This window comes from Bufo gargarizans, chromosome 1, assembly GCF_014858855.1.
Source record: "Bufo gargarizans isolate SCDJY-AF-19 chromosome 1, ASM1485885v1, whole genome shotgun sequence".
Taxonomy (NCBI): domain Eukaryota; kingdom Metazoa; phylum Chordata; class Amphibia; order Anura; family Bufonidae; genus Bufo; species Bufo gargarizans.
Window position 1 is genome coordinate 243413136 of NC_058080.1, and position 24305 is coordinate 243437440.

At 44.8% G+C, this 24305-nt stretch overlaps 1 protein-coding gene across 1 annotated transcript in view; it reads right to left on the minus strand.

The window, feature by feature from the left end:
- The window catches only part of DAPP1 (dual adaptor of phosphotyrosine and 3-phosphoinositides 1), a 140771-nt gene extending 117267 nt beyond the window's left edge, over window positions 1-23504 (minus strand). Inside the window, exon 1 of the mRNA XM_044302353.1 lies at window positions 23344-23504. Coding sequence (XP_044158288.1) covers window positions 23344-23444 — 101 coding nt within the window. The 5' untranslated portion in view covers window positions 23445-23504. The remainder of the gene's footprint in view (window positions 1-23343) is intronic.
- Window positions 23505-24305: the final 801 nt, after the last annotated feature.

Consider the following 24305-nt stretch of genomic DNA (forward strand, 5'->3'; position numbering starts at 1 on the left):
ATGAGTAGAGTTGAGCGAACACCTGGATGTTCGGGTTCGAGAAGTTCGGCCGAACATCCCGGAAATGTTCGGGTTCGGGATCCGAACCCGATCCGAACTTCGTCCCGAACCCGAACCCCATTGAAGTCAATGGGGACCCGAACTTTTCGGCACTAAAACGGCTGTAAAACAGCCCAGGAAAGGGCTAGAGGGCTGCAAAAGGCAGCAACATGTAGGTAAATCCCCTGCAAACAAATGTGGATAGGGAAATTAATTAAAATAAAAATTAAATAAATAAAAATTAACCAAAATCAATTGGAGAGAGGTTCCATAGCAGAGAATCTGGCTTCCCGTCACCCACCACTGGAACAGTCCATTCTCAGATATTTAGGCCCCGGCACCCAGGCAGAGGAGAGAGGTCCCGTAACAGAGAATCTGTCTTCATGTCAGCAGAGAATTAGTCTGCATGTCATAGCAGAGAATGAGGCTTCACGTCAGCCACCACTGCAACAGTCCATTGGCATATATTTAGGCCTAGCACACAGGCAGAGGAGAGAGGTCCCGTAACAGAGAATCTGGCTTCATGTCAGCAGAGAATCAGTCTGCATGTCATAGCAGAGAATGAGGCTTCACGTCAGCCACCACTGCAACAGTCCATTGGCATATATTTAGGCCCAGCACACACACAGGCAGAGGAGAGAGGTCCCGTAACAGAGAATCTGGCTTCATGTCAGCAGAGAATCAGTCTGCATGTCATAGCAGAGAATGAGGCTTCACGTCAGCCACCACTGCAACAGTCCATTGGCATATATTTAGGCCCAGCACACACACAGGCAGAGGAGAGAGGTCCCGTAACAGAGAATCTGGCTTCATGTCAGCAGAGAATCAGTCTGCATGTCATAGCAGAGAATGAGGCTTCACGTCAGCCACCACTGCAACAGTCCATTGGCATATATTTAGGCCCAGCACACACACAGGCAGAGGAGAGAGGTCCCGTAACAGAGAATCTGGCTTCATGTCAGCAGAGAATCAGTCTGCATGTCATAGCAGAGAATGAGGCTTCACGTCAGCCACCACTGCAACAGTCCATTGGCATATATTTAGGCCCAGCACACACACAGGCAGAGGAGAGAGGTCCCGTAACAGAGAATCTGTCTTCATGTCAGCAGAGAATTAGTCTGCATGTCATAGCAGAGAATGAGGCTTCACGTCACCCACCACTGCAACAGTCCATTGGCATATATTTAGGCCTAGCACACAGGCAGAGCAGAGAGGTCCCGTAACAGACAATCTGGCTTCATGACAGCAGAGAATCAGTCTGCATGTCATAGCAGAGAATGAGGCTTCACGTCACCCACCATTGCAACAGTCCATTGGCATATATTTAGGCCTAGCACACAGGCAGAGCAGAGAGGTCCCGTAACAGACAATCTGGCTTCATGTCAGCAGAGAATCAGTCTGCATGTCATAGCAGAGAATGAGGCTTCACGTCACCCACCACTGCAACAGTCCATTGGCATATATTTAGGCCTAGCACACAGGCAGAGCAGAGAGGTCCCGTAACAGACAATCTGGCTTCATGACAGCAGAGAATCAGTCTGCATGTCATAGCAGAGAATGAGGCTTCACGTCACCCACCACTGCAACAGTCCATTGGCATATATTTAGGCCTAGCACACAGGCAGAGCAGAGAGGTCCCGTAACAGACAATCTGGCTTCATGTCAGCAGAGAATCAGTCTGCATGTCATAGCAGAGAATGAGGCTTCACGTCACCCACCACTGCAACAGTCCATTGGCATATATTTAGGCCTAGCACACAGGCAGAGCAGAGAGGTCCCGTAACAGACGATCTGGCTTCATGTCAGCAGAGAATCAGTCTGCATGTCATAGCAGAGAATCAGGCTTCACGTCAGCCACCACTGCAACAGTCCATTGTCATAAATTTAGGCCCAGCACCCAGGCAGAGGAGAGAGGTCCCGTAACAGACAATCTGGCTTCATGTCAGCAGAGAATTAGTCTGCATGTCATAGCAGAGAATCAGGCTTCATGTCAGCCACCACTGCAACAGTCCATTGGCATATATTTAGGCCTAGCACACAGGCAGAGGAGAGGTTCATTCAACTTTGGGTAGCATCGCAATATAATGGTAAAATGAAAATAAAAATAGGATTGAATGAGGAAGTGCCCTGGAGTCCAATAATATATGGTTATGGGGAGGTAGTTAATGTCTAATCTGGACAAGGGACGGACAGGTCCTGTGGGATCCATGCCTGGTTCATTTTTATGAACGTCAGCTTGTCCACATTGGCTGTAGACAGGCGGCTGCGTTTGTCTGTAATGACGCCCCCTGCCGTGCTGAATACACGTTCAGACAAAACGCTGGCTGCCGGGCAGGCCAGCACCTCCAAGGCATAAAAGGCTAGCTCTGGCCACGTGGACAATTTAGAGACCCAGAAGTTGAATGGGGCCGAACCATCAGTCAGTACGTGGAGGGGTGTGCACACGTACTGTTCCACCATGTTAGTGAAATGTTGCCTCCTGCTAACACGTTGCGTATCAGGTGGTGGTGCAGTTAGCTGTGGCGTGTTGACAAAAGTTTTCCACATCTCTGCCATGCTAACCCTGCCCTCAGAGGAGCTGGCCGTGACACAGCTGCCTTGGCGACCTCTTGCTCCTCCTCTGCCTTGGCCTTGGGCTTCCACTTGTTCCCCTGTGACATTTGGGAATGCTCTCAGTAGCGCGTCTACCAACGTGCGCTTGTACTCGCGCATCTTCCTATCACGCTCCAGTGCAGGAAGTAAGGTGGGCACATTGTCTTTGTAGCGTGGATCCAGCAGGGTGGCAACCCAGTAGTCCGCACAGGTTAAAATGTGGGCAACTCTGCTGTCGTTGCGCAGGCACTGCAGCATGTAGTCGCTCATGTGTGCCAGGCTGCCCAGGGGTAAGGACAAGCTGTCCTCTGTGGGAGGCGTATCGTCATCGTCCTGCCTTTCCCCCCAGCCACGCACCAGTGATGGACCCGAGCTGCGTTGGGTGCCACCCCGCTGTGACCATGCTTCATCCTCATCCTCCTCCACCTCCTCCTCATCCTCGTCCTCCTCGTCCTCCAGTAGTGGGCCCTGGCTGGCCACATTTGTACCTGGCCTCTGCTGTTGCAAAAAACCTCCCTCTGAGTCACTTCGAAGAGACTGGCCTGAAAGTGCTAAAAATGACCCCTCTTCCTCATCCTCCTCCTCCTCCTCCTGGGCCACCTCCTGTTCCATCATCGCCCTAAGTGTTTTCTCAAGGAGACATAGAAGTGGTATTGTAACGCTGATAACGGTGTCATCGCCACTGGCCATGTTGGTGGAGTACTCGAAACAGCGCAACAGGGCACACAGGTCTCGCATGGAGGCCCAGTCATTGGTGGTGAAGTGGTGCTGTTCTGTAGTGCGACTGACCCGTGCGTGCTGCAGCTGAAACTCCACTATGGCCTGCTGCTGCTCGCACAGTCTGTCCAGCATGTGCAAGGTGGAGTTCCACCTGGTGGGCACGTCGCATATGAGGCGGTGAGCGGGAAGGCCGAAGTTACGCTGTAGCGCAGACAGGCGAGCAGCGGCAGGATGTGAACGCCGGAAGCGCGAACAGACGGCCCGCACTTTATGCAGCAGCTCTGACATGTCGGGGTAGTTGTGAATGAACTTCTGCACCACCAAATTCAGCACATGCGCCAAGCAAGGGATGTGCGTCAAATTGGCTAGTCCCAGAGCTGCAACGAGATTTCGCCCATTATCACACACCACCAGGCCGGGCTTGAGGCTCACCGGCAGCAACCACTCGTCGGTCTGTTGTTCAATACCCCGCCACAACTCCTGTGCGGTGTGGGGCCTGTCCCCCAAACATATGAGTTTCAGAATGGCCTGCTGACGTTTACCCCGGGCTGTGCTGAAGTTGGTGGTGAAGGTGTGTGGCTGACTGGATGAGCAGGTGGAAGAAGAGGAGGAGGAAGCCGAGAAGGAGGAGGTGGCAACAGGAGGCAAAGAATGTTGCCCTGCGATCCTTGGCGGCGGCAGGACGTGCGCCAAACAGCTCTCCGCCTGGGGCCCAGCTGCCACTACATTTACCCAGTGTGCAGTTAGGGAGATATAGCGTCCCTGGCCGTGCTTACTGGTCCACGTATCTGTGGTTAGGTGGACCTTGCTACAGATGGCGTTGCGCAGTGCACACTTGATTTTATCGGATACTTGGTTGTGCAGGGAAGGCACGGCTCTCTTGGAGAAGTAGTGCCGGCTGGGAACAACATACTGTGGGACAGCAAGCGACATGAGCTGTTTGAAGCTGTCTGTGTCCACCAGCCTAAATGACAGCATTTCATAGGCCAGTAGTTTAGAAATGCTGGCATTCAGGGCCAGGGATCGAGGGTGGCTAGGTGGGAATTTACGCTTTCTATCAAATGTTTGTGAGATGGAGAGCTGAACGCTGGCGTGTGACATGGTTGAGACGCTTGGTGACGGAGGTGGTGGTGGTGGTGTTGGTGGTACATCCCCTGTTTGCTGGGCGGCAGGTGCCAACGTTCCTCCAGAGGCGGAGGAAGAGGCCGAGGCGGCAGCAGCAGAATAGGCCGAGGCGGCAGCAGCAGAAGAGGTAGCAGGGGGAGCCTGAGTGACTTCCTTGGTTTTAAGGTGTTTACTCCACTGCAGTTCATGCTTTGCATGCAGGTGCCTGGTCATGCAGGTTGTGCTCAGGTTCAGAACGTTAATGCCTCGCTTCAGGCTCTGATGGCACAGCGTGCAAACCACTCGGGTCTTGTCGTCAGCACATTGTTTGAAGAAGTGCCATGCCAGGGAACTCCTTGAAGCTGCCTTTGGGGTGCTCGGTCCCAGATGGCGGCGGTCAGTAGCAGGCGGAGTCTCTTGGCGGCGGGTGTTCTGCTTTTGCCCACTGCTCCCTCTTTTGCTACGCTGTTGGCTCGGTCTCACCACTGCCTCTTCCTCCGAACTGTGAAAGTCAGTGGCACGACCTTCATTCCATGTGGGGTCTAGGACCTCATCGTCCCCTGCATCGTCTTCCACCCAGTCTTGATCCCTGACCTCCTGTTCAGTCTGCACACTGCAGAAAGACGCAGCAGTTGGCACCTGTGTTTCGTCATCATCAGAGACATGCTGAGGTGGTATTCCCATGTCCTCATCATCAGGAAACATAAGTGGTTGTGCGTCAGTGCATTCTATGTCTTTCACCGCTGGGGAAGGGCTAGGTGGATGCCCTTGGGAAACCCTGCCAGCGGAGTCTTCAAACAGCATAAGAGACTGCTGCATAACTTGAGGCTGAGACAGTTTCCCTGGTATGCATGGGGGTGATGTGACAGACTGATGGGGTTGGTTTTCAGGCGCCATCTGTGCGCTTTCTGCAGAAGACTGGGTGGGAGATAATGTGAACGTGCTGGATCCACTGTCGGCCACCCAATTGACTAATGCCTGTACCTGCTCAGGCCTTACCATCCTTAGAACGGCATTGGGCCCCACCATATATCGCTGTAAATTCTGGCGGCTACTGGGACCTGAGGTAGTTGGTACACTAGGACGTGTGGATGTGGCAGAACGGCCACGTCCTCTCCCAGCACCAGAGGGTCCACTAACACCACCACGACCATGTCCACGTCCGCGTCCCTTACTAGATGTTTTTCTCATTGTTATGGTTCACCACAACAACAAATATATTATTTGGCCCAATGTATTGTATTCAAATTCAGCGGGATATAAATTTGAGGCCTAGTATTTAGGCGCTGGGTGACCGGTATGGATTTAGTGACAGAATTAGACTTGGAAATGCACAGAAGCGTGTGTGTGAAGTTATTCTGAATGACCCAATGTGCACCTTGAATATTATATACCCTTTTTGGGATAGATTTCAAATAGCTCTGATATAGCAGGAACCACTAAATTATGAAATTGCTAAATTGGGAATTGTACTTCAACCCAGAACAAAAAATGTGCTTTGACGGGCACTAAATAACTTTCCCAGCTACAACAGTACAGCGGTAACGAGAGATTTAGAGGGATTTAAATTTGAGGCCTAGTATTTAGGCGCTGGGTGACAGGTATGGGTTTAGTGACAGAATTAGACTTGGAAATACACAGTAGCGGGTGTGTGTGAAGTTATTCTGAATGACCCAATGTGCACCTTCAATATTATATACCCTTTTTGGGATAGATTTCAAATAGCTCTGATATAGCAGGAACCACTAAATTATGAAATTGCTAAATTGGGAATTGTACTTCAACCCAGAACAAAAAATGTGCTTTGACGGACACTAAATATCTTGCCCAGCAACAACAGTACAGCGGTGGGTAACGAGAGATTTAGAGGGATTTAAATTTGAGGCCTAGTATTTAGGCGCTGGGTCACCGGTATGGATTTAGTGACAGAATTAGACTTGGAAATGCACAGAAGCGTGTGTGTGAAGTTATTCTGAATGACCCTATGTGCACCTTCAATATTATATACCCTTTTAGGGATAGATTTCAAATAGCTCTGATATAGCAGAAACCACTAAATTATGAAATTGCTAAATTGGGAATTGTACTTCAACCCAGAACAAAAAATGTGCTTTGACGGACACTAAATATCTTGCCCAGCAACAACAGTACAGCGGTGGGTAACGAGAGATTTAGAGGGATTTAAATTTGAGGCCTAGTATTTAGGCGCTGGGTGACAGGTATGGGTTTAGTGACAGAATTAGACTTGGAAATACACAGTAGCGGGTGTGTGTGAAGTTATTCTGAATGACCCAATGTGCACCTTCAATATTATATACCCTTTTTGGGATAGATTTCAAATAGCTCTGATATAGCAGGAACCACTAAATTATGAAATTGCTAAATTGGGAATTGTACTTCAACCCAGAACAAAAAATGTGCTTTGACGGACACTAAATATCTTGCCCAGCAACAACAGTACAGTGGTGGGTAACGAGAGATTTAGAGGGATTTAAATTTGAGGCCTAGTATTTAGGCGCTGGGTCACCGGTATGGATTTAGTGACAGAATTAGACTTGGAAATGCACAGAAGCGTGTGTGTGAAGTTATTCTGAATGACCCTATGTGCACCTTCAATATTATATACCCTTTTAGGGATAGATTTCAAATAGCTCTGATATAGCAGAAACCACTAAATTATGAAATTGCTAAATTGGGAATTGTACTTCAACCCAGAACAAAAAATGTGCTTTGACGGACACTAAATATCTTGCCCAGCAACAACAGTACAGCGGTGGGTAACGAGAGATTTAGAGGGATTTAAATTTGAGGCCTAGTATTTAGGCGCTGGGTCACCGGTATGGATTTAGTGACAGAATTAGACTTGGAAATGCACAGAAGCGTGTGTGTGAAGTTATTCTGAATGACCCTATGTGCACCTTCAATATTATATACCCTTTTAGGGATAGATTTCAAATAGCTCTGATATAGCAGAAACCACTAAATTATGAAATTGCTAAATTGGGAATTGTACTTCAACCCAGAACAAAAAATGTGCTTTGACGGACACTAAATATCTTGCCCAGCAACAACAGTACAGCGGTGGGTAACGAGAGATTTAGAGGGATTTAAATTTGAGGCCTAGTATTTAGGCGCTGGGTGACAGGTATGGGTTTAGTGACAGAATTAGACTTGGAAATACACAGTAGCGGGTGTGTGTGAAGTTATTCTGAATGACCCAATGTGCACCTTCAATATTATATACCCTTTTTGGGATAGATTTCAAATAGCTCTGATATAGCAGGAACCACTAAATTATGAAATTGCTAAATTGGGAATTGTACTTCAACCCAGAACAAAAAATGTGCTTTGACGGACACTAAATATCTTGCCCAGCAACAACAGTACAGCGGTGGGTAACGAGAGATTTAGAGGGATTTAAATTTGAGGCCTAGTATTTAGGCGCTGGGTCACCGGTATGGATTTAGTGACAGAATTAGACTTGGAAATGCACAGAAGCGTGTGTGTGAAGTTATTCTGAATGACCCTATGTGCACCTTCAATATTATATACCCTTTTAGGGATAGATTTCAAATAGCTCTGATATAGCAGAAACCACTAAATTATGAAATTGCTAAATTGGGAATTGTACTTCAACCCAGAACAAAAAATGTGCTTTGACGGACACTAAATATCTTGCCCAGCAACAACAGTACAGCGGTGGGTAACGAGAGATTTAGAGGGATTTAAATTTGAGGCCTAGTATTTAGGCGCTGGGTCACCGGTATGGATTTAGTGACAGAATTAGACTTGGAAATGCACAGAAGCGTGTGTGTGAAGTTATTCTGAATGACCCTATGTGCACCTTCAATATTATATACCCTTTTAGGGATAGATTTCAAATAGCTCTGATATAGCAGAAACCACTAAATTATGAAATTGCTAAATTGGGAATTGTACTTCAACCCAGAACAAAAAATGTGCTTTGACGGACACTAAATATCTTGCCCAGCAACAACAGTACAGTGGTGGGTAACGAGAGATTTAGAGGGATTTAAATTTGAGGCCTAGTATTTAGGCGCTGGGTCACCGGTATGGATTTAGTGACAGAATTAGACTTGGAAATGCACAGAAGCGTGTGTGTGAAGTTATTCTGAATGACCCTATGTGCACCTTCAATATTATATACCCTTTTAGGGATAGATTTCAAATAGCTCTGATATAGCAGAAACCACTAAATTATGAAATTGCTAAATTGGGAATTGTACTTCAACCCAGAACAAAAAATGTGCTTTGACGGACACTAAATATCTTGCCCAGCAACAACAGTACAGCGGTGGGTAACGAGAGATTTAGAGGGATTTAAATTTGAGGCCTAGTATTTAGGCGCTGGGTGACAGGTATGGGTTTAGTGACAGAATTAGACTTGGAAATACACAGTAGCGGGTGTGTGTGAAGTTATTCTGAATGACCCAATGTGCACCTTCAATATTATATACCCTTTTTGGGATAGATTTCAAATAGCTCTGATATAGCAGGAACCACTAAATTATGAAATTGCTAAATTGGGAATTGTATTTACAACCAGAACAAGAAATGTGCTTTGAACGGACACTAAATAACTCGCCAGCTACAGCACTAGGGACAGATTTAGCTGGATATAAATTTGAGGCCTAGTATTTAGGCGCTGGGGTACCGGTATGGATTAGTGACAGAATTAGACTGGGATAGGCCAAAAATAAACAGACTATTGCTGGTTAAATGCACTTGGTGTGACAGCTTCACCTCTGATGTAGGCTTTAGCCAAAAAACAACCACACCATTGAGGGTTAAATGCACTTGGTGACAGGCGCAGCTTGCCCCTGATTTTGTATATGGCCAAAAATGAACAGACTATTGCTGGTAAATGCACTTGGTGTCACAGCTTCACCTGATGTAGGCTTTAGCCAAAAAAACAACCACACCATTGAGGGTTAAATGCACTTGGTGACAGGCGCAGCTTGCCCCTGATTTTGTATATGGCCAAAAAATGAACAGACTATTGCTGGTTAAATGCACTTGGTGTGACAGCTTCACCCTGATGTAGGCTTTAGCCAAAAAACAACCACACCATTGAGGGTTAAATGCACTTGGTCGCAGCTTGTGCTGGCGCACCACAAGACACAAAATGGCCGCCGATCACCCCAGAAAAATGAGACTGACAAACGGTCTGTGCAGCCTAAAACAGTGAGCAATTGAGGATCAGCAGCTCAATGATCCACAGCTGCAGATCGATCAGTTAATCAAGTCCTTTGGAGGAGTTAATCTGCCTAATCTCGCCCTACTGTCGCAGCCGCAACCTCTCCCTACGCTAATCAGAGCAGAGTGACGGGCGGCGCTATGTGACTCCAGCTTAAATAGAGGCTGGGTCACATGGTGCTCTGGCCAATCACAGCCATGCCAATAGTAGGCATGGCTGTGATGGCCTCTTGGGGCAAGTAGTATGACGCTTGTTGATTGGCTGCTTTGCAGCCTTTCAAAAAGCGCCAAGAAAGCGTCACAAAAGCGCGAAGAAAGCGACGAACACCGAACCCGAACCCGGACTTTTACGAAAATGTCCGGGTTCGGGTCCGTGTCACGGACACCCCAAAATTCGGTACGAACCCGAACTATACAGTTCGAGTTCGCTCATCCCTACTTATGAGCTGAGGGACAGTGTTCAATAAATAAAAATAAATCCCGGCAATGATTTATTCATCCACATCGATTGATGTGAATGGAGAAATTGGGTTTGCCAGCGCATACGAGCTGAGTGGGTTTGGATGTTGGGCGGAGCTCCTATGTCCTGGCAGACGTCTTTCCCCTCCTTTTTTTTTTGGGCAGAGAATTTTTCATCCACATTGATCGATGTGAATGAAGAAATCTGTGCCGTTCATTTTTCTTTCAGCCCAGAGGCTGAACGAAAAAAATATAATCATTACCCGTATGCTCAATATAAGGAGAATAGCAGAAACTCCTAATGCTGGCCATACATGTAATGATTGTGGAGACCCTCAAATGCCAGGGCAGTACAAACACCCCACAAATTACCCCATTTTGAAAAGAAGACACCCCAAGGTATTCGCTGAGAGGCATATTCAGTCCATTAAAGATTGAACTTTTTGTCCCAAGTTAGCGGAAAGGAAGACTTTGTGAGAAAAAAAAAATATCAATTTCCTCTAACTTGTGCCAAAAAAATATCTTCTATGAACTCGCAATGCCCCTCACGGAATACCTTAGGGTGTCTTCTTTCCAAAATGGGGTCACATGTCGGGCATTTATACTGCCCTGGCATTTTAGGGGCCCTAAAGCGTGAGAAGTCTGGAATCCAAATGTCTAAAAATGCCCTCCTAAAAGGAATTTGGGCCCCTTTGCCACCTAGGCTGGAAAAAAGTGTCACACATGTGGTATCGCCATACTCAGGAGAAGTAGGGCAATGTGTTTTGGGGTGTCTTTTTACATATACCCATGCTGGGTGAGAGAAATATCTCTCTAAAATGACAACTTTGCATAAAAAAATGGGAAAAGTTTACTTTTAGAGAGATATTTCTCTCACCCAGCATGGGTATATGTAAAAAGACACCCCAAAACACATTGCCCTACTTCTTCTGAGTACGGCGATACCACATGTGTGACACTTTTTTGCAGCCTAGGTGGGCAAAGGGGCCGAAATTCTAAAGAGCACCTTTAGGATTTCACAGGGCATTTTTTACACATTTTGATTTCAAACTACTTCTCACGCATTAGGGCCCCTAAAATGCCAGGGCAGTATAAATACCCCACAAGTGACCCCATTTTGGAAAGAAGACACCCCAAGGTATTTCGTTAGGGGCATGGCGAGTTCATGTAAAATGTTATTTTTTGTCACAAGTTAGTGGAATATGAGACTTAAGAAAAAATAAAAATAAATAAATAAATATTTTTCCGCTAACTTGTGCCAAAAAAAAATAATTCTAGGAACTCGCCATGCCCCTCACGGAATACCTTGGGGTGTCTTCTTTCCAAAATGGGGTCACATGTAGAATAAATTTAGAGAAAATTTTATATAGAAATGTAGTTTTATTTGAAAAATTTTACAACTGAAAGTGAAAGATTTAATTTTGTGGCAATGAAATACCACCAAATGAAATCTCTATTAGTGAGAAGAAAGGAGGTAAAATTCATTTGGGTGGTAAGTTGTATGACCGAGCAATAAACCGTGAAAGTAGTGTAGTGCAGAATTGTAAAGAGTGGTCTGGTCATTAAGGGGGTTTAAGCTAGGGGAGCTGAGGTGGTTAAAGGGGTTTTCTGATAGTTTTATAATGATGACCTATCCTCAGGATAAGTCATCAGTATATGATTGGTGGGAGTTCGGCACCCGGGACCCCCCGCTGTTTGAGAAGTCCCTGGCTCTCCTGTGAGCGCCATGACCTTCTCTCTGCTTTTCCTAGGCCAGTGATGACACGTTCATTGATCATGTGGCCTAGGAGCAGCTGAGCCCCATTCAACTGAATGAGGCTGAGCTGTAATACCAAGCACAGCTGCTATACAATGTAAGGTACTGCGCTTTGTAAGTTGCGAGTAGGCTGTGGCGCTATGTCAGACCCCCACCAATCGGATACTGATGACCTATCCAGAGAATAGGTCATCGGTAAAAAAAAGAAATCCTGGAAAACCCTTTTAAAGTATGTATTTATTAATATTCCCATGTCCTTGTTACAGAGCAATTAGTGAAGCCTTCATTTGGGCTCTCTGATACCTAAGTTATTAATTCATCTATTTATCTTTCTATCACCCTGTTTGGATAGACAGATAGATAGATAGATTGATAGCTAGATAGATAGATAGACACAATGATAGATAGATAGATAATAGATAGATAGATAGATAGATAAACCTCTAAATAATTCTACAGTATTTCAGTTAGTACAAAGTATCCCCTACAATAGGATAGGGGATAATCAACTAATTAGTGGTCGCTAACTGCTGCGACACCCACTTATCATGCAACTAGTGGTCTCGTGCTGACATATATGAATAGACCTCCTGTGTTAGAAAAATGCATATTATTCTGTGTATTGCAACAACTACATGATGTGATTGCCTGTTTCCTGACACAGTGTTATGTCGTAAATAAAGTACTGCTAAAAAGAAAAGGCAGGAAGGGGCAGAGACTTACTGCACATGTACAGAGAGAGATGAGAGAGGAGAAAGCCAGAAGCAGATGTGCTGAGATTCTGATCCTACTGAAACTTATATTAATATGTTGTGCTGTTATTTCTGAATAAAACCCTGTTGTTCCTTGTGCTACGCCTGATGGAGACCTTATTAATCCGTTGCCAACAACCTGCCTCTCTGTTTATCTCTGTGGGACTGCTGGAGATAGCCAGATACAGCTCTTGGCTATCTCCAGAAGTCCCATAGACTTGTGGTGGTGCACATGATTGACCATTGCTCCATTGAAACAAGAAACATGTGACCATGGGACTCCCACTGATCAGACTGTCCACTTAGGGTTTTTAGTTGCTTAATTTTGTTTTCTATCTAGCCCAATCATGACCACTTTTTTCCAGCTAAAGACATCTGTAACCTTGCTTTTTTTTTTTGCAGCACACCCAGCCAGTTGTCACAACCAGACAGCTGAGAAGCTCTGACAGAAGCCTTTCAGAACCTCCTCCTTGAGTTTTCTTTGTTGTGGTGTTCAGTTCCCCATCTCGTTAGCCTCTCTCAGCTGTCATGTAGTTGGACTGATTGCATCCCTTTAAATTCCTCCCCATAATGCATTACTGGGTGGCTTATACTTCTTCCTGGAGTGTGTGTGCATGCTGATCCTATTTCCCAGTCTGCTACTAAGTTAAGTGCTGTACATTTATCTGTTATTTTCTGTTTGCTGGATCCCAGGTGACCCTGACTCCCTACGTGTCTGGTGTAGGGAGCCGGTGGTCGTGTCCCCTCACTATTGTAGGGTGTTCAGGTGTTATATAGTCGAGGTACGTGGATATGCAACCATCCACCTTTGGGATTTTTGCATAGGCTGAGCAGCCAGGGAAAGTACCAGGTCTTGTGCAGGGGTCTCCCTTTTGGTTCCTTGGCTTTGAATCCAGTGAGTCATTTATGCATGTTGCATTGTCTTGTTTCCTGTACACCGTCCGTGACACCAGTATATCTGCTCTTAGGCAAAATAACCCATGCATACGTACACAAATGTTTTAGATGCCATGTTCCCTCATACTGACTGTAGTTTCCCATGACAAACAGAGTGCCTCCCATTGCTCTTTACTAAGTTCCTCTTTAAAGTGCCCATGACAAATTTAGAGTGCCTGCAAGGGGGTGATTCCATATAAAGTGCTTGCCAGAGAGTTTGTCCATAAACAGTGCCTTACAGGTGACCCCATAAATAGAGCCTGCTAGGTTCTTCCTTAAAAGTCTACTGGAGACTGACCCGTAATAGTACTTGGCATGCAGAACCCCCATAAAGTTTCTTCCAGCAAGTGCTCCTCTTTACCAATGCCAGCCAGAAAATGGCCAAAAGGGGTGTAAAGGACAATTGGCTTAGACTACTTTCACACTTGCGTTTGGTGCGGATCCATCATCAATCTGCACAGACGGGAAACAATTAATACCACCAGAGACCAAAAAACCCTAATAACAGAGCCCTACAGTGACCGATTTCCTCACAGATGCTTGCCAGATTGTGTCATAGAAAACAGATCTGTCCCCATTGACTTACATTGTGTGTCAGAACGGATCTGTTTGGCTCAGTTTCGTCAGCCGGACACTAAAACGCTGCAAGCAGCGTTTTGGTGTCTGCTTCCAAAGTGGAATGGAGACGGAATGGAGGCAAACTGTTGCATTCTGAGCGGATTCTTTTCCATTCAGAATGCATTAGGGCAAAACTGATCTGAGCCCTAAACGGATCTCTCAAACGGAAAGCCAAAACGGCAGTGTGAAAGTAGCCTTAGGCGTTGTTGTCTTCCGGTATTGTGATCCAGCAGAGAATCTCAATACCAGAAAAAAATGTTTTCATTTAGGCCTCTTTCACACAAGCGTGTCCGAATAAAGTCCAAATGCGTTGCGGCAAACCCGCGCGAGTAGGTACCCAATTGCAGTCAGTTTTGACTGCAATTGCGTTCCGTTGTTCAGTTTTTATCGCACGGGTGCAATGTGTTTTGCACGTGCGTGATAAAAAACTGACTGTGGTACCCAGACCCGAATTTCTTCACAGAAGTTCAGGTTTGGGTTCAAGGTTGTGTAGATTGATGGACCATGTGACGAGCGTAGTGACGTCATCACAGGTCCTTTTCCTCACAGATGAAGACAAAAGAGATGCCGGCTGCGCGAACAAGTGGATTAAGGTGAGTTAAATTAGTTTTAATTTTTTTTTAACCCCTCCAGCCCTATTTTACTATGCATTCTGTATTCAGAATGCTATTATTTTCCCTTATAACCATGTTATAAGGGAAAATAATAATGATCGGGTCCCCATCCCGATCGTCTCCTAGCAACCATGTGTGAAAATCGCATCACATCCACACTTACTTCTATGGGGCGTAAAAACGCACAAAATAGAGCTTGCTCCGATTTTCACGCAATGCACAAGTGATGCGTTAAAAAATCACAGCTCATGTGCACAGCCCCATAGAAATGAATGGGTCTGGATTCAGTGCGGGTGTAATGCAATGCGTTCACCTCACGCATTGCACCTGCGCGGAAAACTCGCCTGTGTGAAAGGGGACTTAGTCCTCATGTATTCTGAATGGATAGAGATCTGTTCAGGATGTATCAGGATGTCTTCTGTTCCATCAGTATTCTGTTTTGTGACCGAACACAAAACTGCTGCAAGCTGTGGTTTTGTGTCCGGTCATCATAAAAACAGAAAAAAAAAGGTTCCTATGTAAGTCAATGGTGACAGATTCGTTTTTTTCAGGAGCCTAAAAAATCGGATCCGTCACCCATTGACTTTCATTGTATTTAGTGATGGATCAATTTTTTTTTCCGTTTAGATTTCGCACAACCACATCCTAGCAGAACGGATGCATCATGATGTGCAAAATCAAAACAAATCTGTTTAATTCTGGTATTGAAATCTTCTGCCGGATCTCAATACCGGGATTAACAATGCAAGTGTGAAAGTAGCCTTAGTTGCCTATAGCCACCAATCAGATTCTACCTTTCATTTTTCAGAGCTCCTTTGCAAAATGAAAGGTGGAATCTGATTGGTTGTTATGGACAATATGCGTTAGCAAATTTCTTATTTTGAACTTTGAGCTCGAGTTCGTGTATAAGCTGAATTGCGTTATGGATTCCGTTACCACGGACCATAACGCAATTCCATGATGAAATGCATAACGGAATGCCTCTAAAGGCATTCTGTTATGTATTCCATCATGGAATTCCGTTATGGTCCGTGGTCAGCTTATACCACCACACGAACTCGAAGTTCAAAATAGGAAATTCGCTCATCCCCAATGGGCAACTAAGCCAGTTCTACTTTACACCACTTTGATAAATCTCCCCCACAGTCCCTACTAATCTCCTGTTGTACCTGTGTCTCCAGGAGGAAATGATGTGCAATCAGCTGCCACTCATGTCATGGCTTCTACTGGAGGAAGCATGTGGCTAAGATTGTAAGATTGCTGCCACACTGGATACCTTGGGTACGGCCTGATCATTGTTACTCTCGCATTCTGTGGGGATGAGTTGTGCTGCATAATGTGTGTAAGAAATTCTGTGGTTTCACTTTTTTAAAATGTTTGGGGTCAGTCGTAAAAAATGTTGTAGTCCCCTGTAACATAGTAACATAGTATATAAGTAACATAGTACATAAGGCAGAAAAAAGACATTTGTCCATCCAGTTCGGCCTGTTATCCTGCAGGTTGATCCAGAGGAAGGCAAAAAAACTGTGAGGTAGAAGCCAATTTTCTCCACTTTAGGGGAGTAAAAATTCCTTCCGGACTCCAATCAGGCAATCAGAATAACTCCCTGGATCAACGACCCCTCTCTAGTAGCTATAGCCTGTAATATTATTACGCTCCAGAAATACATCCAGGCCCCTCTTGAATTCCTTTATTGTACTCACCATCACCACCTCCTCAGGCAGAGAGTTCCATAGTCTCACTGCTCTTACCGTAAAGAATCCTCTTCTATGTTTGTGTACAAACCTTCTTTCCTCCAGACGCAGAGGATGTCCCCTCATCACAGTCACTGTCCTGGGAATAAATAGATGATGGGATAGATCTCTGTACTGACCCCTGATATATTTATACATATTAATTAGATCTCCTCTCAGTCGTCTTTTTTCTAAAGTGAATAACCCTAATTTTGATAATCTTTCAGGGTACTGTAGTTGCCCCATTCCAGTTATTACTTTAGTTGCCCTCCTCTGGACCCTCTCCAGCTCTGCTATGTCTGCTTTGTTCACTGGAGCCCAGAACTGTACACAGTACTCCATGTGTGGTCTGACTAATGATTTGTAAAGTGGTAGGACTATGTTCTCATCACGGGCATCTATGCCCCTTTTGATGCAACCCATTATCTTATTGGCCTTGGCAGCAGCTGCCTGACACTGTTTTTTGCAGCTTAGTTTGCTGTATTAGGGAAATATGTGTACTGTGTAGAGAATCTGCTCTGTCTGCCCAGTGCTCACTAACTAAACAGCTACATGCCAGGATTTCTTTAAAAGGACGTTCCCAAAAAGATCTGTCGTCCATCGTTGGTTTCATTGAACATGTATGGACAGATTGAACCACTGTAACGGCCAATATGGACTAAAATGTGGATGCCTCACCAGATGGTTCAACTGATGTTCAACCATCAACCTACTTCTATCTAATAAGTATGGCAAGTTTAAGATAAACAGATAAGTAACAATTTTAGATATGCTGATAGAGATTAGGCAGCTAGCTGCTTCCAATGGAGACCCTCGACTCCACACACCCAGCTACAATAGTTGGGCGATCCCTAGTAGTGAGCAGCAGAGCAGCCCTGGAGCCTCCGAAGCCTATCAGCATATCTTAGGCTTTTTTAACACTAGCGTTATTGCTGCGGTATTTGTCCGGCCGCATCTCCCGCCTGTTCCTATTATAGTGAATGGGGCGGGGCTGGATTTCTGGCAGCACACATGTGTAAGCATTAGTACAGATCCCGCAGGCTTTTCCCCTGCTGGACAATCCTAACGCTAGTGTGAAAGAAGCCTTAGATAGCTAAGTATTGATTATCTTAAGTCACTGGCTCTACTGTTTATTCTTGCACGGCACGGGTATTGGGTGCACACGAACTTTAAAAATGGCCGTTTCACAGCTGTTTAAGTAACGGCCATCACAAGATCATTTTTAGCACCAATTAAAGTTTATGGGGCTATTTACATGGAAGTTTTTTAACAGCCATTGAATAGTGGCCGGCAAAAAATAGGACATGTCCTATTTTGGTCTATCTTCACAGCCAGACTGACCCCACTGAAATCCATGGGACCATTTTTAACGTCTGCTTAGACAGGAATGCACCTGAGTTGTCGTGTCGCAGTCGCAGCATGTCACAGTGCTACACCATAGCCTATCATTATAAAAATTGTTGAGACAAAATGTTGCGCAACACATGTCGTTGTGTAGCCTTAGCATTAAAGAGGCAGGGCGCTGTGCAGGTCACTGTTAAAGAGGTGTTCACTGTGGATGTTACTGTTAAGGGGGCAGGCCACCGTTAAAGGGGTGGACACTGTGGAGGTCACTGTTAAAGGGGTGGACACTGTGGAGGTCACTGTTAAAGGGGTGGACACTGTGGAGGTCACGGTTAAGGGGGCAGGGTACTGTGAGGTCACTGTTAAGGCAGCGGGATACTGTGGAGGTCACTGTTAAGTGGGCGGGCCCCTGAGTAGGTCACTGTCAAGGGAGTGGGGTGCTGTGAAGGTCAAAGGTAAGGGAAAAGGCTGCTGTGGAGGCCCCATTTTAAAGTGGCGGGGCAATGTGGGGGGGGGGGCAGTGTTAAAGTGTATGGGACTGTGGAGTTCACTGTTAAAGGGACGGGGTGCTGTAGCGGTCACTGTTATAGGGGATACTGTTGATATCTTTAACGACACACACAAACATGCAATGAAATAGATTAAATATACCCATGCGAAGCTGGGTCCTTCTGCTAGTGGAAAAATAAAACAGGCAAGAAGTAAAAAATGAAAACACAAAGATGGAAAATCACAGGGACTTGAAGGGGTTAAGGGGTAAAACAGCTACAACAAAGTATTGTAGGACGTTAGCATGTGTATGGCCAGCTTAAGAGGCCCACCAAACTATTCTTCCTATCTCAATTTCCTGAATAGTTAGTTTACAACTGGTTACAAATCTGCATGACTTCTGCAAGAAATGTCACATATGAGAACGCCTTGCTCCAGATGTAGATTTGCATAATGTCAGGGGTGTAGCTTTAAATACCATCATGTTGTTCATGTTTCCTGCCAAAGTTAACTTGAAAAAAAGGAGACCTTTTCTTGAGCTTTTAAGCCCTTTAAAAACTTCTGCAATTCTAAAGGGAAATTTTCATTAACCACAGGTTGCTCACACTGGACCAAACTATCAAGTGTTAAGAGAGACCTAAGGACGCCTTCACACGTGGCAGAAAATTCAGCGAGTGAAAATCAGTTCTATTCACTGTAATGGAGCTTGCAGAAATCAGTGTGCTAGCAGCCCTATTGAAATGAATGGAACTGATGTTCAGTTGCTAAATTTTCTGCCACAAAATCTTGCGCCTGTGAAGGTGTCTTAATACCGTGGTTCACAGAGGACCTGCTGGCTTTCCTGACATGGATGCTAAATACCTCTATTCCCCAAAAACGAACTCTGCATTGCACCATTCTGTTATTCCTCCTGGAAATGTATCAATCAATCGACACCTGAGTGCTACATTCTCCTTGACAATAGGGTATGTCCCTACACCATCTACAGTGGATATAAAAAGTCTACACCCCCCTGTTAAAATGTCAGGTTTCTGTGAAGTAAAAAAATGAGACAAAGATAAATAATTTCAGAACTTTTTGCACCTTTAATGTGACCTATAAACTGTACCACTCAATTCAAGAACAAACTGAAATGTGGATGTAGCTGTGTTCAGAATTAAGCAATCACATTCAAAATCATGTTAAATAGGAGTCGGCATACACCTACCATCATTTAAAGTGCCTCTGATTAACCCCAAATAAAGTTCAGCTGCTCTAGTTGGTCTTTCCTGAAGTCACATCCCACAGCAGAAGCCATGGTCCACAGAGAGCTTCCAAAGCATCAGAGGGGTCTCATTGTTAAAAGGTATCAGTCAGGATAAGGGTACAAAAGAATTTCCAAGGCATTAGATATACCATGGAACACAGTGAAGACAGTCATCATCAAGTGTAGAAAATATGGCACAACGTGACATTACCAAGAACTGGACGTCCCTCCAAAATTGATGAAAAGACGAGAAGAAAACTGGTCTGGGAGGCTACCAATAGGCCTACAGCAACATTAAAGGAGCTGCTGGAATATCTGGCAAGTACTGGCTGTGTGGTACATGTGACAACAATCTCCTGTATTCTTCATATGTCTGGGCTATGGGGTAGAGTGAAAGCCTTTTCTTACAAAGAAAAACATCCAAGCCAGGCTACATTTTGCAAAACAACATCTGAAGTCTCCCCAAAGCATGTGGGAAAAGGTGTTCTGGTCTGATGAAACCAAGGTTGAACTTTTTGGCCATAATTCCAAAAGATATGTTTGGTGCAAAAACAACACTGCACATCATCAAAAGAACACCATACCCACAGTGAAGCATGGTGGTGGCAGCATCATGCTTTGGGCTGTTTTTCTTCAGCTGGAACTGGGGCCTTAGTTAAGCTAGAGGGAATTATGAACAGTTCCAAATACCAGGCAATATTGGCACAAAACCTTCAGGCTTCTGCTAGAAAGCTGAACATGAAGAGGAACTTCATCTTTAAGCATGACAACGACCCAAAGCATACATCCAAATCAACAATGGAATGGCTTCACCAGAAGAAGATTAAAGTTTTGGAATGGCCCAGCCAGAGCCCAGGCCTGAATCCGATTGAAAATCTGTGGGGTCATCTGAAGAGGGCTGTGCCCAGGAGATGCCCTCACAATCTGACAGATTTGGAGTGTTTTTGCAAAGAAGTCTTGGCAAATCTTGCCAAGTCAAAATGTGCCATGCTGATAGACTCATACCCAAAAAGACTGAGTGCTGTAATAAAATCAAATGGTGCTTCAACAAAGTATTAGTTTAAGGGTGTGCACACTTTTGCAACCATATTATTTTATTTTTATATTTTTTTCTTCCCTCTACCTAAAGGATTTCAGTTTGTTGAGTGGTACAGTTTATAGGTCACATTAAAGGTGGAAAAAGTTCTAGTATGATTTATCTTTGTCTAATTTTTTTACATCACAGAAACCTGACATTTTAACAGGGGTGTGTAGACTTTTTATATCCACTGTATATGTGTAAGTTCCTGCACCATCTATATGTTCATAAGATTCACAGCTTGCTTCCATTACAGTCCACACTTCCCTACCCCTCTACATTTTCCTCTCCTACTCCTCTCGTCCCTTACAGTGCAAAAAACTTTTGTTGAGCATGTCTGGTAAGGCTTGTGTGCCGATACCCAAAGCGATGGTGCATGCTTGAGAACACAGCGCCAGGCAAGATTACATTGCCACAGCCTGGCCCTGTCAATCAAAGCAGGGAGGGAGGAGCTAGGCTGCTAGAAGGAGCGATGAGTGCAACGGTAACGCCTTTGTTGCACCAAATAGCTAATTTGCACATTATGAAAAATGCTCATATCTCAGAAATGGAGCCTGGGATCAGGAAGACGGGCAAATGTTTTATTCAGGTGAACTACAGCTATCTAACTGTGCTCTTGGTATGATATGGAGGTCTCTGGTGAGACTGGGCTGACATAAAAAGAGATCAGCAGAATGGGTGATTCTGTCTACAGTAGTTCACCTTGTAATTCTAATACAAACTAATTACATCCTAAAGTATGGAACATATGAGTATTCACAGCTAGCTCACCATATTTTATCAAATTACAATGGGTGGCAGCACGAGTGCATCAATGCCTAAAGACAGATTTTTTTTTTTGTCCAAAAGTGGAATAAATGCGATATGGGTCAGTCCTGGCATTGATTGTATGCTGTGTAACATCTGAAAATGCTGCAGACGGCAGTCACATTAGTGACAGAACACTTCCTGAAATTACTCGGAAGAAACTTCAGTTTTCTCTGCTAGAAGTGATTAAAAAGACAAGTAACAAAAAACTGATCTCTAAGGCCTGTTTCACACTCGCGTTGTAAATTTCGGTTTTGAAATCCAACAGAGGATCTCAATACCGGAATTAAATGGATCCGTTTTGATTTTGTACATCAGGATGCATCCGTTCTGTTAGGATGCAGTTGTGTGAAATCAAAAAGGAACAATCTGGATCCATCACTAAATACATTGAAAGTCCTAAAAAAAATACGGATTCGTCACCATTGACTTATATTGTTTTTAGTGACGGATCAGTTTTTTTCCGTTTCTATGAATGGACACAAAACGTTACCTTGCAGCGGTTTTGTGTTTGGTCGCAAAGCAAAATGGTGCCGGAACAGATCTCTTTCCATTCGCAATGCATCAGGACTAAACAGAACAGTTTTTAATCCGGCTTTGAGCTCTCAAAACCGGTAAACAACAACGCTAGTGAGAAACAAACACAGTTAGTGCGGCCACACTGTTTATTTCCCATTGAGGTGCACCATGCCTTACCATCCCTTCCGGAGAGCAGCAACACGTTGTGACACCTCCACGGTGTCCGGGGGACCCAGCGTAAGCGTTGGGGCCACCCCAAACCCCGCCACTGCATGTGTTTGTTAGATTGGCAGGCGGTGCGCCACTTTAATTCAGTGCTATACAGCTACATTAAACATAAAAGTAATCTGAGCAGTGTACTGCAGGAGCTGCACTGATAATGCTTAGCATTCATATAGTGCAGTGCTTTACTGTGGTAGTATAGAAAGTATAGAACATATAGAGCGTAATGTCCAGTACAAGCCAAGATTAATCGCATAGCAGAGTAGAAGACAATCTATTGTCATGGCAGGGGGTAGTTATAGTAGGTATCCTCTAATAATACAGAATATGCTCTCTTTCCCTTTGTATCCTGTACCCACCGATGCCCCCCCCCCCCCCATCCTGCATCACTTCCAATTTCTATTTTTCTACATCAATGCTAATTACTTGATATCAGAAATACTCTTTATAATGGACCTGTCAGCCCATTTGTGCTGGCCTATTTACGGGCAGCATGTTGTAACAAAGGACCATTACACCGGTGGCGTATAATTTTTAAAATATATTTTGAGGGGAGCAGTTGGTGCTGGTCTCAGTAATCGAAAAGGTTCACATCCACAAGCATGTAGTAATTTTGTAGAGTACTACCCATACCTCCCAACTTTTTGGACGGTCAAAGACACTTATGGTTCATTGTTGGAAAGATTCATTTTTCCTGCATATCTATAAATATTCAATAATTTTCTCTCACGAAATGGCACAAAAATATTCTGAATATATACATTTCTAAAATCCCAACTGCATCAAATAATGAAATTATACACAAGGCAGGCTCAAATATACAGAGAGGAACCAGACACATACTCTCTGGCTCAATATTTTGAATGTAATGAAAATCTATACATCAGATCAAAAAGAGGGACATTTAAAGAACAAAAAGGGACAGAGGAACTCGGGTCAAGAAGAGGGACTGTCCCTCCAAAAGAGGGACACTTGGGAGGTCTGCTACACACCTATTGTGTTCTCTCATACACATGCAGTAGTGCTAACACAATCCATGTGAAAATTTGCTGCCTACAAGACTTTACTGTAGGAACTGAGTTGGATGTTGTACCTTACCCCATAGACTCCAGGTCATCCCCTTCAGCCTGGTCCTCCTCCCTATTATCTTGCTCCTCCATAACATTCCTCCAGCTTGCCCTGTGTGCCCGGTAGGTCATGCCTGGCTGTCATGTATCTGTCTATCAGTGATAGCTCCAGTGAATCTATCAGGGTTGTGAAACTCAAGCAAGTTAGACCTGAAATACAAACCAGGAAGTTGCCCTGGCCCATCCCATCATAAAAACACAGCATGAGGAATTGTTTTCTACACAGGATTTGGTGAGGGGTGAAAATGTGACAGACACAAACCGAAACAATCACTGGTATGATTCAGTTGGCAGTCGCTCTGTTCTGCTTCTTTCGAGCTTTCTCTTTTTTATTTAAAGTGGCTGTTAATGTGATTTAAAAGCTCCATCTTGGACTGCATTCTAAATCTTAAAGTGGTTATCCTGAGATATAAAGTTATCCCCTATCCGGAGCTTTTTTTATTTTAGTGGCTGTCAATGTTAATGGGATGTAATAGCTCCATTTTGGACAGTGATTTAAAGGGGTTTTCCGTGAGTTTTATACTGGTGACCTATCCACAGGATAGGTCATCAGTATCTGATTGGTGGGGGTCCACCATCCAGGACCCCCACCCATCAGCTGTTTGAGAAGGCACTGGCTCTCCTGTGAGCGCCACAGCCTTCTCGCACCTTTCCCTAGCCCAGTGACGACACGTTCATCAGTCATGTGGCCTAGACGCAGCTCATCCCCACTCAAGTATATGGTGCTGTGCAAAATGCCAAGCACAGCCTCTATACAATGTATGGCTCTGCTTGGTAAGCCGTGAGAAGGACTCAGCACTCTCTGCTGCCTTCTCAAACAGCTTATCAGCGGGGATCCCGGATGTCCGACCCTCACCGACCAGATACTGATGGCCTATGCAGAGGATAGGTCATCAGTATTAAAATCTCAGAAAACCCCTTTAAAACTTAAAG